Raw genomic sequence first — 14,351 nt, forward strand, 5'->3', positions numbered from 1 at the left:
CGCAGCTACAACAGAGAAACAACAGCAAAGTGCTGCTTACACGCTCACACATCATATTAACATATGTAAAATCTAACACTGCATCAGTCACAGGGGGACGTACTTTTACTTTTGACACTTTAAATACATTTTCCTGATAAAACTGCACTTTTACTCATTCAGGACTGTGGATGCAGGACTTGGTTTTGGAAAAGTGTGTTTTATTTTTACACTGTCGTCCTGCACAGGTAAAAAAAGTGATGCACGGAGAAAGAGAGAGAGAGAATCAGACGGGCAGAAAACAAATACCTAGCATTCTGAAACCTCAGTGACAGAAGTAACGCTGTCACTCTAAACCACAGCGAGTCACACGGCCAGCTAGCAAACATGAGGCAAGAGGCCACACGCATGCATGCAGGCACACGCGTGCACACACACACACACACACACACACACACACACACACACACACACACACTAACGCACACACTGACTCACACTGAATATTGAGCAGTGGTGACTGTAGTACTGACCCAGGCTAAATGAGTGAAGACGACAGTGACAGGTGAATAATTCAGCAGCAGCTGTTTCTGCGTTCTCACCTCCAAATCAAAGAGCATAAACTGTCAGTTACCTTCAACACCACTGAACAGGGATCGATCGATTTGGTACCAATCAATATCTACAAACTCAATGACTCCCCGTGTAGTGGTGGAATTTGTCAGGAAGAAAAAATGCTGTAAACTGTGTCATTTACCAAAACGTAACATTTTTTTCTGAAAGTTTTATTTATTCTGTCGTTTCATTTTTTGCTGGATCAGGGATTTTGTTTGATTTCCTGAAATTAGAGCTGAAACAATTTGTCATTGATTGAACTATTTTTACAGTTTTGGATTCATTTCCAAGCAAATTACCAAACATTTACTAGTTTCTGCTCCTAAAAAGTGATGATTTGCTTCTTTCCATTGTCTCATATTATAAATTGGTTGAAATACTCTTAGTGCAGATTTTTTTTCCGCTGTAATAAGAAAATGTGGTCTTCAGGACTCGGTTATGTATAGAAATCACTTGAGAAGATAATTAATTTAGTCATTGATAATTAGTTTCACACATTTTCAAACTGTAATGATGTAAACTATCTTTTTTATGGTTCTAATTATAATGTGCAGCTGAAGTTTACAACTACTACGCAGGCCTAATAACCGGCTATGCAGCTGTCACTCAACATGATCGGCCCACCCAACAGGCTGCATGAGATCAGAACAATGCAGCAGAGCCAGATCTTTTTCTACCTGAAGCTCTCTTCAACCATCTCTGGGCCAAAGTACACCGAGTCTTTCTTTTCTGTTTTCGGAGCAAAGGCGGTGTGACAGCAACTGTCCTCCCCGCCCTCGACACTTTTTTTCTTTCCGTACGCATGCTCCAGCTTTTTCAATCACTTCTCTTCCTCTCTCTGTGATTAACATGTCAGTCAGAGCCTGCAAACTGGAGCCTGAGGGGAAACAGGACGACACATGTGCACATTTGCCCGCATGCAAACGCAAACAGTCAGTCCAAATCCTAATGAAACAAACAGAAACAATAAAGAGAGGACAGAGCCGCTGCTCTTGGACATATTGTGCCTGTTCCTCTCTCTGCTGGCAGTAATGAGACTGTTAATACTGTTTTCCCCTGCAGCGGTTTCTGTCTGTGCTGCACAATGCTTCATCTGTTAGTATCTGCATGCAAACATGAAGAGATAAAGTGTGTGTTGTTCAGGATTATCGGAGACTGTATCAGTGCTCACGGAGTAATGAAAGAAAATTAGCTTCATGTACGTTCATATGTGCAAACTGTAAGGTGACGTGCACAACAACAGATGTTACAACAGATTTATTTAAAATAAAAGTGCATTTACTTCTGTCAGTGTCTGCTTTTATTCTTAAAGTCACATTTAGATTTTTAAACATTCAACACAACTGATTTTTGTAATTTGGAAAGAACAAACGTTAGTCTGAATGAAGAATGAGTGATATAATTAAAGCACACATGGTTTAACAGATTACGTCCATGAATTCCACTCGGTATAAAAATGGCAGTCTCTGCTCTTGCAAAGTAAAATGATTAAACAGAAGCTGTGACAAACCTACTTGTGACTTACTGTGAAGCATAATATTTACACTCATTACAGGGAAAATATACAAACTGTTCTGTTTTTTATAAAATGGGAGGAAAAAGCTTCTTTTGTACTTGTTACTTAATTTTTGAACTGATATCACTGGATCTGACCTGTTTAACTTAGACTTTATTTTAATAGAAATGTTACTGATGCACTGAGCAGTTTGACTCTATGTTCACTTTTTATATTGTTAAATAAAAAAAGTGAATCCTTACTTTCACATTATTTGACTGACACTGAGTGAAATGTTCATGTGTGCAGAGGATTTTTACTTTTACCACATGTTGACAGCTGAAACTTAAAAAGTGTCAACAATTCAGAGGAGACGGATCGGACACCGGACAGTTTTTCCTCTTCACACTCTCATCGTCTGTGTAAACAGCTAGTTCAGTTTGCTCATGTAGCATGCGCACACAAACACACAAACACACACAAACACACACACACACATACATATATATGAACCACATAACAGGCCCTGACATTAACTGCTGGTGTCTATGTGATTGTTGTGATAACAAGGCAAGAGGTGCTTATAGGAAACAGATCCTGTAACCAGAGCAGGTGCTGTGTGTGTGTGTGTTTGTGCGTGTGTGTGTGTGTGTGTGTGGGCCGTAGGTACTGTAAATTCACAGCGGCTCTCCATGGATCATTTGCTCTTTTTCTCAGTAACTAAAAATGTTCCAATCAGCTTCCTGTCGTTTCCATCACTCTCACCGAGGACAGATTTACAGATTTCATTGAGGTCGACTGAAGCCTGAACATTTGGCCGCACCTCGACCTGATCTTAAAGGAACAGTCCGCTTGTTTGAAGATCAGTATCACTTTTGTCTCAGAGAGGGGTCTGGAACATGTTTAGCCTTCCTTAGCACAAAAACTGGAAGGTAGGTGGTGGTGGTGTCGGTGGCTTAGATTTTTCACTGAACACGAACTGAAACATCGGAAAGTAAAGGACAGGTTCCCAGTTTTTCTGCTCCATCTTAAAGAAAGTCAGCTGCAATTTTTGTGTTCTGCAATTATTCCTCCTCTTCACACCAGCAATTAAAAGATTCCCTCCTGATGTGATTCAAATGCAACAACAAGCAACAAATCACTAGTTCTCCTTCTGCACAAACATGTAGTCAAACGCTGATCTGAGGCTTACAGAAGAATTAAGACAAACTTCTCCATCCTTTAAGAAGCTAAGTCTTCAACACTAGATCTAAAACCACGTTATTTATGAGGACAAACACTGTTTTCTGTGGAACATGTTGAGCTGCTCCTTCAGGTATTTTACAACCGTGTTTCTTTCACTTCTTTTTTCATTCTGAATAAAACTTTACTTTCCAATATAAAGATGTTTTAGGGTCAGAAAAGGCCAAACAGTCTGTCCACACCCAAAATACATGCACACACACACACTCTACTAAGCAGACATACACACACACACACACACACACACACACACACACACCTTTCCTTGCTTACAGTGGGTCTTCCTGTAGTTGTGGCGCCTGGCCGAACACAAACACAGAGCAACAATACAGCACTGGCTAATCTGTGATCCTGAGGAACATAGAGTTCTGGAAACACAGCCAAACACACACACACACACACACACACACACACACACACACACACACACACACACACACACACACACACACACACAGTCGAACAAACAGCTATCCCAGACAGGGGCCCCGACTTCAGCTCAATCAGGGGAAGAACGATGCAGGAGATTGCTGATGATTCTGATAGTTCATGAAAGAGAGGTATACACACACACACACACACACACATACATGGACATGCACACACATTCTGGCACAAACAAACAAACCCGCCCACGCCACGCTGATGGTGGGGATAGACTGGCTGATTGAAAGAGGCACAGAGGGGACAGGGAGAGAGAGGGAGTGCGAGAGAGAGAGAGAGAGAGCTACAGTCAGTGCAGACAGAGAGAGACCACAGGTGGTGTGAGCTGACCAGGCCGGGACCCTCCATCAGAATACCAAATGAGCCGCATGGCCCAGATTTACATGGGCAGTAAGACAAACTGTGGGAAATTAGAAGCAGATGTACAGCACAGTGCTCTGGTATAGAACAGAGGATTTATGGAAGAACGCTAAGAGGCCAAATTTAAAAAAAAAAAAGAAAAAGAAATTTCTCCTTTACTTGTAGTTCTATCCATCCACACACACAGCTCTGCTTCTGCTGAGGATGTCCCTCAGCCTGATACCATGCAGTGCAGGTGAGTGGAAGTTCATTGGTGGTGCTCACACCATTGAAATATGACATTTAAAAAAAAAAATCCCACGGAAACACGTTTTTTCCAGGGACATTGTTTCCATCACTGGATATAATCCACAGAACACAAAGGAAACTTTGTCTTTTGCTTCATCTGTCCATTTTGATGCAAAGTCTCCAGGAAAATAACGTCACAACCTTGAAGCACTGAGTCCAAAAATAGTGTGAGTAACTCAGGAAGGTCCCGGCTCCTCGGGCATTATTTAAGTTTTGGTTTTTGTTGCAGCGTGTTGTACCTGCATGAAGTTTCTGCATGTGAAAACAGAGGGACGTCCAGTTTCAACATGCTTACTAACAATAAGAGCATATTTTCTTTTAAAACTCTGCACTTGTGTCTTAGGATGAAGCTCCAGAGATGTGATGACAGGGGTGAAATGGGGCAGAAGGAGAAAGCCGCCTCTCATCAGTTTTCATGTCCTGAAACGCAAACTGAAAACAGGAATGACTAAGTGTAATCTGTAGAAAAGGATTACTGAGACTTAAAGAGAAAGGAATGCAAGACTCGTACTGTTTTTCACTTCGTCACCGCTCTCACCGGAGCTTCTCATACACCACTTTACAGTCCAGTTCTCACTTTGCAGAAAAAAGTTCAGAGCTTCGAATTTTACTTAATGTCTGTGGTGAAAAGGTGAAAAATATTTCTCTCTCTCTCGCTGGATGTAAATTACAGTCACTGATGTCAAATTAAAAAAAACAAAACTGCAGTGCAGAAAGTTGGGGTTAAATGGTCTGATGAATAATCTACTGAATCTTGTGGCTTGTCTAAAGGTGCGAAAACACGTCCTCCTACAGCATCACGTCCTCTGAAGGGTTCTCTGAAGCTTTCAGCTCATCTCAGCTCTGGTCTGTTTCTGCTCTTGTTGAAGGAAACCATTTTGGAGAAACTTAGAGAGAGAAACCCGGTCTAAAATGGTTGAAAAAATGCAGGAGGTGAAAGGTGCGACAAACAGAAAGGGGGACAGTAATCACTTTAGACTTCACACGACCAAGAATGACAGTAGTAAAAACTGCAGTTCTGCTGAGACACTCCAGTTTTCCTGGAAAGCGTCAGTGACGTTGATTTCCACATCCTGAACTATCACATGTATATAAAAAAACAAACAGAAAACCTAAACCTGATAGTTTTAAACTGTATTTAACAGCTGTTACCTTCTTGATATTAATTTGCTCAGAGCATCAGTTTGTGACGTTTTTGTGATTCACTGTTTGGTTTGTATTGTGCAACACCTGCTGCCACTCTGCTCCTCTGATAAACTTAGTGTGAAGTGATTTGTAGTGGCCACAACGTCCAGGATCGCTGCATCAAAGCAGCTGATCCCAAACTCCTTTAAAAACTGTCTGAGCAAATGTTTATGCGGAGGGAAACACATTCAGCGTGCCAGGCAATGAGTGCTCCAGATTACAGACAGAACGCATCGTGTGAAAAACACACAGGTGTTTCCTGATCTGATGCCTCGATCAGGAGGATGCTCCTTCCAAAACCGCGCGTTTGTTGACAAGGCAGATCCACAGCACCTTTAAGATAAGGGCTGTGATCATTTTTCAGCGAGTTCGGGAAAGACATTAATTATTCCAGTGCAGACCTGCTGCTCAACACTGAATGTGAAAGTGCCACGAGGCACCGACTCAGAGGGGCTACAGTACATCTCCCATGCTCAAGCTGAAGGTGAAAGAAGGGGAGTCTGGAGGCACCTGGAGCTGAGCCAGGTGACACAGTGGATCGTGGAGCCTGGCCATTTTGGTAGCAGAGGAAGAGGAAGAATGGGAGCTGGCGGACGGGAAATAGGAAATGGCAAGGAGACAGAGTTCTGAAGGAAGGGAGAAAGGGGAGCATATAGGTCTGGTTAAATGACCTCAAACATGGAGGAACAGGGGAGGAAAAGAGTGAGGGAGTGAGGGGGGGGGGGGGGTGCAACAACAACAAAGTGAGTAGAGAGAGGCAAACAGCACAGACGGGAGTCTGGGATAAATATGAGAGAATGTGATACGAACAAAAAGATAGAGAAGAAAAAAACAAAGACGGAAAGCGCGGGGGTGAAGAAAGGAGGAGGAGTGGGTGGCTGAGAATGAATGAGATAAAAATAACAATGGAAAGATGCAGAGAGGTTTCCCAGACCCCCTCCTCTCCTCCCCCCGCTGTTTCCCCTCACTGTGCAGGGGCCCGGGGGCAGAAAGAGCTGCTGGACTTCATGTACGGTGGATCAGGGGCCTCTGGACTCCACAGGGCCCCAGGTTTAGCACAGGTCTGTTCAGTGGCAGGACGTATAGTTTGATTTGTGTTGTTAGCGCCACAGAAGAGACTTTCTCTGCTGCTCTGACGCTTGTGGTTAATGTCTTTACCACAACTTGTCACCTTTCGTTTGTCTTCAGTTTCTACATCAGAAGACAAACATCACAATCTCTGACGTGTTGTCGAGGATTTATAGAGTTGACTGTTGTACTGCTGATAAAGCTGAAAGCCTGCGAGTCTGCAAATGCACTTTGGGTAAAACTTAATGTTTACATGTAATTATATTCTGTAAATGTTTTTTTTCCTGATTTAACTGCAAGATAAGAAAAGCCAAAAACAACAAGAGCTTCCTCAGTGTCTAGGCATTTATTTTACCACTACACAAAAACTAAAAAAAAAAAAAATCTGAAATGTTTCTGCTTATTTATTTTTTATTCATTAGCAAACTTGGGATTACTGGATAAAGAAGTCAAAAACTAAAAAAACATTGTGGGAAACATCAGATTTGAAATATTCTTCTTGTACAAACATTTTATTAAACTTTCTGTGGTGAATAATCAGGAGCTCCTTTGCTTTTGTCTTCTTCAGTTTTCTCCTATTTTAGAAAGTAAATGTTGCAAGAGGACCGTCCTCACTACAAGTAAGTGCTCTCAGAGCTGCTGATGGGTTAAATAGCTGTTGGCCTGGAACCTCATTCTGAATCTACACATACCTCCAAAGTATAAAGTCCACCACTGTTCACAAGTAGCAGCAGGCTCAGTTAAAACTTTAAGTCGGTCTTTTACCCTCCTAATGGCCCCTGCTGCTCCTCCTCAGAGAACTAATCACAATAAACCACAAGAGTCACACAGCTGGGAAACGTACTGTATCTGTATCTCTATCATTTCTCTACTTAATAACCCAAAGCCTCCCTCTCCCTCTCCCTCTCCCTCGTTCTACACCCTTTAATCTCTTTTTTGTTCAGTCTCTATTGTCTCTCTGTTTCAGTCTTCATCTTCCTCTCAGGAAAACTCTGAATAAGAGCCTTAAACCCCAAACACAAACAGTTGAATTGCGAAGCACAAACAGATTCACAGGAGCCCATTCAGAGCCTGAAGTAGCTTTTAATGTTGCTTCTTGTATAAAGCTTCTGTTTGGTTTGAGCTGAAAATGAACTACGAGGGCAAAAAAGAAGTAACTCAATCATAATACAGATAAAAATCACATTTTTTAAAGCTGAACCTGAGTTAATGGTCCTTTTTTCAGAGAAAGTACTAAATTCTGGCTGATCTCTATCACAAAGTTCAGCTCAGGCCAGTGACGAGGTGGTTCTTGTAAGTCAGTAAAACCAAAAGTACAACATCAGTGTTTTGCAAGTTTCAGAGTCCAGCTTTGTCGTGATCCGGGAAAATGGTTTGGGGAAATCCCGCTGTGCGCATCACAACTTCTAAAGAAAAGGATTACAAACAGAAAGCAGGGAAGGAGATGCAGCATTACTGACACTTTATCTGCTGTGAACGTTGGCCCATGACTGGCTACTGAAGATGACAACATTTCATTCCTCTGATTCCCAGAATGAAAACTACAAGTTCACTGTTAACAACAGGAAACAGTTGGACTGAGCAGTTTGGTTCTCAAACACTGTTAAAAGACAACTCAAAGAACAAAAGAAAGAAAAAAGGTTAAGAAAGAAAGATATTAGAAATATTTCATGATGACGTGGAAAATCAGCGAGTACATCAGGTGAACGTACTGGAGTAAGAAGTCCAACATTTTAAATCAGATGCAAAATGCAAACACTTGAGAACCAGAAGCTCAAACTGACTGAAGTAAATGTGTTAAATCACTTCCCATCTCTAAAAACAACAAATAACTTTTCCTCCGTCTACGAGCACTTCAGGCATCTGGGTTTCACTCTCTCCATCTCTCCTTGCATTCCTCTGTCTTTCAGAGGGCAGGTTGAGCGTCTGCTGTAAGTGGCGTGATGTTTGGATAGTGCTGGGAGGCCGGGCTGGCAGGGGTTAGCACACAAAAGAGGCATGACGGCGCTTCTGCCAACCAGGCCTTGGCTGGCTGCAGAGTGCTGGGCTGACAGGCCTGCATGGTCTGATGCCAGAGCTGCTTCTTCTGCCCTTTACTCATCTGTCTTTAAATTCCTCATTGATTCATGTTCATCTACATCACCTCTATGTCAATTTGATTATCTCTCCGTCTTGTTTAACAACCCTCTGTCCTCCCCCTCTGTTCTCTCTGTCTTGTTTTTGGCAACTTGTCCTCCTCCCTCTCACACTCCTCTCCTCTCAGCAGTTAGCACAACAGATCGGGACACGAAGATGCAGCAACTGCTCAGAAAAAGCAGCAGCAAACAAAAGAGTAAGGAGTGAAACATGAAAAATCTCTGTTTTAAACTCATCTTTCAACATTCTGCACCATTTAAAGCTGCAGACTTTGTCAAACTGAAACCCAGAAAGATCATTCAACAAGGTGCGAGAACTGCAACTTCACAGGCTTAAACTACTTCACTGATATATTCTATAAAAACACAAAACAAAAAAAAAGCTAAACATGTAAAAGTGATTTTCAGAATTTAACGCTGTTGTGCACCGTGTCTCAGAGTGAGACGCCGAAACAAAGACACTGCACACTGTACTTTCTGCAACCAGACAAAATCAAGCTGAGAATGAAAGTTGATTCTCGACCAGAGCGACAAAGAAGATCTCTGCTTAAAGTCCACTGACCAGCTGAAAGCTCCAGAAAACGACTCTGCTCAGATGTGATGTGTGAAGTTTTGTCATGGACAACGCACAGGAAGCTGAGCAAACTCCATCAGCTGATGAAGACTACTGATGCAGAAAGCTCTGGAAAACGCCAGCCAAACATGAAAAAAAAAAGTTTCACTCGGTCTTATCATCAGAAACAAAAAGACGCACTGGAGACATATCATTATTACTGAACAAACACTACGTCTCGACTCGTTAAGATGAAGATAACGATAAATCTGATGAAACCAGGACGATGGTGACAGCAAATAGTTCAATCATTCGTGTCCTGACTCACTGCTACAGGAGTAAAGTTTCACGAGTTAACACACCCACAGTACTTGTCACACATCAGTAACTACGACAGTGGACACATTTCCTTATTTACATCAAATTCAATAGAAAGAAAAAGGCTAGATGAGAACGTGTAGCTGTTCATATTGTAGCTCACAAATTCATGCAGTCACATTTTTCTATGAACGGACACTGTGGAAGAATCTGAAGACAGAAAAAACACCCAAATGGATCAATCTCTCCACAGTCATGTAATGTATATGTGCCTGGCAGCTGCCCTGGACTCTGACCTTTGAACATTGTTTCCAGTGGAATCACATGTTGAAAGAAGTGAGTGGGGTTTCTCACAAGCCCTCAGCTTATTTCTGGCATCAGTCAGCCAGGACGCAAAACTAAAGCTATTTAGCCGAGGCAGACCGCAACAAACGCCGGGACCCTGGTGTGCTTACTGGGGTCAGGCTGATCAGAAAGTGCACGTCAGCCAGAGGTCAGCGGTTTTGACCTCTGATATTACGCTGCGACGAAGTTTGCTTTATTCAGTATTCACTGGAAAAAAAGATCATATCTGTTGGTTCCATTAGGTCTGTAACAGAACATAAGGGATCTCGTTTAAAAGGCAATAACTAAGTAAATTTCATCAGCTGACGACAAATGTGAATGTTTCCTGCGTCTTTATGCGACTTGATTTAAATTCCAAACATCGTAGACATAAAACATGTCTGATTACTCACACGCACAGAGCGATCGGTCAACAAAAGCTGACACATACAGTATCATCAACCAAATTACACAGTCCAATATTGTGCATTAGAAATTATATTTCGTTGCCCACATCACAGTTACCTGCTGACTGAGTTTTAAAAATGTCAGCGATCCTCGTAGACATTAATCTTCTGACATAATATCGACCGCACGGTTAACTGTTGTTAGTTGTAACCAACTAAAAATGTATATGAGGCTTTGCTCTTTTTGGTTGTGGCCACTGTTAAAGAGCCACGATGCACTCGGAGGTGTCCTTACATAGAAAACAAGTGATCGAGCAGAGGAAATGCCACAACGGCTCATGTCAGTGGTATGGAGTCTCTGAAGTGCAGAAAGATGAGGGTTTTTTTTTTTCCTGTGCTTTTGGCGACTTCCTGTGCTTTGTGCGTCCTATATTGCATAACATTTTTGTGGAGACAAATTGTTTGTTGACAGGAATCATGTCTAAAACTAAAAACTAAATATAAAAGCAAAGTTGTAAATGTGACAGTAAATGGACACACACTTAAAACAGCAAGTTCATCCCCTCGTATCAACATGAGTTACATGAACGACACACGTCGGTGTGAAACACTGCATTTTAAATGAAGACAGCGTGTGTTTGCCAAGCGGCCGTCATGAATCATACAACTTATCAGTGGAATTATTACTTCCAGGCAGCAGCAGCAACAATGTGCTACTGTGTAATACAAAGGCAAACACACTGACGAAGGGAAAACACACAACAGATCAACAGGGAGACAAAAACTAGTGAACTCTCTCTCTCTCTCTCACACACACACACACACAGACGCTTTTCATCTGCAGCCTGACTGAGACACACTTGCAGGTCTCCTTCTCTAAAATGGCCGATAGCTCTCGGGTGGAATCACAGAGACACTGAGGAGCTGGAGGAAATGCTCCTGGACTCATCTCACTTTCTGCCTCCTAATGTCATTTTCTGTCTTTCCATGTCTTTGACTCACTTTCATCCCTGATGACAGACAGTCCGGTGTGTCTGTCGCCCGTCTTAATACCTGCTCTGTTCATGTTGAGGCTTGATCTGATAGCGTTTGTTAGACAAGAGCTGGAGAGAAGGGAGTCACAAGGGTGGACTGGACAGACAAGAAGGCGTCAGGCAAAATCATCTTTGCTGACTGAAATCAATTTTCTCCTCCTTGTGGTGTGAACGCAGACAAAAATATTTTTCTCTCATCTCATAATAATTTCTCTGAATCTGTTCATTTATTTGTTGTGTTCTCAGTGTCGGTTCAGTTTCATGTCTCAAAACAAACATCTTTCTGTGATCTGACCGGAAAGAAAGAGCCTGGTGTGTTTGACTGGTGTGATTAAGCAGCTGCTGTGAGGACACAAACTGGGACAAACCTGGACCAGTATGGCATTATTATGCAAGACTGGGCCCATGACCTCATCACTATTAATGAACAATTAGCAACCGAACGATAGGACGGCACTTGCTGTGACTTTAAAATGGAGAAGTGAGTAAAAAGGTGAAACACACACTTCACATATGCACATTTATGTAAATCAGATGAGCGGCTACATTTCTGAGCAGCGATCTGTGGTCCCAGGTATACGCTGCTGAATACTTTAAAATATGTCAAGCTGGTTTCAGGACACAACCTTATCTTGTGTCAGCTGACGGCGCAGAAAGCTGCATGAATGCTGCCAATTACGTCCCCAAATACGTAGCAGCAGTTTCTCAGATCTGGATGAACTCCAAGTGGTGATTGGGCAGATTGGGCAGAGTTACAGCTTCTAGGAGATACCCGCACTTCTGGAAATTTCCTGAGCAGCTTAATGTCTGATTGACTGACTGCTGATTGTCCCATACAGACGCCTGACTTGCCTTCAAAGGAGGTTAGAGGTCAAGAACTTAGATTCTGTCCTTAAAGTGCCAATTTACTGGAAAAAATATCTCTATCTTTACACATCTTTATTATTATTGTGATTCATATTTGAATAATTATGGTTATTTACAAGACCAAAGACTTCCCGGAGTATTTTAGCTGTCTGTTCAGCATCCTCCCTGCAGAGGCAAAATGTCTCCTGTGGCTCTGTGACCGGTTTCAGGAAACTGAAGCTTCATGCTGAGAAGCCACAGCTTCCACGAAAAATAAAAAGATCAGTTAAGTGTTTTACTTCTTGCTACTTAGCCACTACTGAGCTGTACTGAACACACTCACATATATACATACTCCTCTAATCTGCAAAAGTTTATATTATAATTTGTTTACGGGATGATTTAGTGTGGGAACATCTCAGAGAGGAGGGCTTTTATCTGCATTTAAATCCTACACTTCAATGAGTGTAACAGACCAGCGGCGGTTTCTGAAATTCTCCACCTGTTGGAGCTTTAATATAATTTAACCCTGGAGCAAATTTGGCCGAACTTTTCAAAGGTTTTCATTAATGAGAAACTCGTTTTACAGCTGCATGGCTGCATCAAATTTTAAAAAATGAATGAAATCTAGTTAAACACAGTGACAACCTGCAGCAAACCAAACCTCCTGTCAGTCAGAGGCTGAATTCAATCAGCCACTTACCTTCCATGAGTCTAATCACACTCAGCCATTAAATGCATTAAAAACACACAAGCATTGTCACAACGCTTCTCTATAAACCCAGTGCGAAGCCACTGGCTGTGACTGTGATTTCTAACAACCACTATCAGAGCAGAAATCCAGGCCAAGTCACATGCAGCGCTGCAGCAACAGGTCTCCCTCTGTGCCTCAGTAGCTGACTGTCAGAACAAACAGACGCTCTCTCATCTACAAGCTGAGGATTAATAATAAACTCATAACCGACGGGAAACGAAAGGCAGAGGAAACCAGAGGAGGAATCTATCAGCCGCTTACCTCTTCTTCTCCTTGTCGGCCGTCATGTTTCTCCTGTGCACAATCAGCGTTGTAACTCCCGACGGTCTACGTTAAGTCCACCTTTAAATTCAAATGAAGTAAAAAGAAAAAGAAAAAACAAACAAACAAAAAAAAAAAACGCGTGTTTTACGTCGAAGGGCGCAGGTCAGAAGGATCCCGGGGGATCAGGTCATCAAACCTGTCAACTCTTAGTCCATGGACCCGGGCAGGCTGAGCTGTGACCGTCCAGGCTGGAGGGGATCGGGGCCGTACAGTCTCAGAACACTGCCGAGGATTGTACAGCCTCTCACCCGCAGAAAAACTCCACACAGGCTGGCGCTGGACGCTGAACCGCTGCTGCTGCTGCTGCCGCCGCCGCTGAAACGAGCCGCCCGCAGGTCCGCTTGTCAAAACTTTTCCTCACTTGCAGATCTGAAAACTCCCAAAGCTGCTCGGTCTTTGACCTGAAGCTCAGCTGGCACGATGACAGCCGCTGTCCGAGTCCCGCAGAGCCGATTGGCTGGAAAAGGCGCCGGAAGCCGCCCCCCGGGACAGCCCCGCCCTCCGCGGTGGGTCCTGTGCTCCTACCTGTTTGTCCCTGACTGCAACAGGTGCGAGCTGAGAGTGCGGAGGCCTGTTCCCGCAGTAAAATCTTACTGTGGCCGATAACGACGCGCACACAGAGCTTCTGAGAATCTCATCCTGATGCTGACCGAGTCAGTTTTCTTTTTATTCCTGCTCAAGCTCCGACAGATGTGTTTTAAAGGAAGGTTCCGCTGAAAAGGTTTTAATCTTTCACACCCCTGTTTGTTTTTTAAAGGAATATTTCGGCATTTTGAGAAATATACTTATTTGCCTCCAGGGGGAAAATAACAATTATTTATTACACACAGAGGCATTTTCCGATCACAATATATCTCAGCTCATAACATTCATAACAGTCTGCAGATAATTTAATGAAACAATGAGATGAAAGTATCCTCCTGTTTACTGCTTTTACTGTTCATTTCTTTTTCATGACAGACCAGATGTGAGCGTTACCT

At 42.7% G+C, this 14,351-nt stretch overlaps 1 protein-coding gene across 1 annotated transcript in view; it reads right to left on the reverse strand.

Annotated features, from left to right (window-relative positions):
* epas1b (endothelial PAS domain protein 1b) overlaps positions 1 to 13,992 on the reverse strand; it is a 76,720-nt gene extending 62,728 nt beyond the window's left edge. Inside the window, exon 1 of the mRNA XM_041049499.1 lies at positions 13,309 to 13,992. Coding sequence (XP_040905433.1) covers positions 13,309 to 13,334 — 26 coding nt within the window. The 5' untranslated portion in view covers positions 13,335 to 13,992. The remainder of the gene's footprint in view (positions 1 to 13,308) is intronic.
* Between the last annotated feature and the right edge of the window lie 359 nt (positions 13,993 to 14,351).

Source organism: Toxotes jaculatrix, chromosome 11 (assembly GCF_017976425.1).
Source record: "Toxotes jaculatrix isolate fToxJac2 chromosome 11, fToxJac2.pri, whole genome shotgun sequence".
NCBI lineage: Eukaryota > Metazoa > Chordata > Actinopteri > Toxotidae > Toxotes > Toxotes jaculatrix.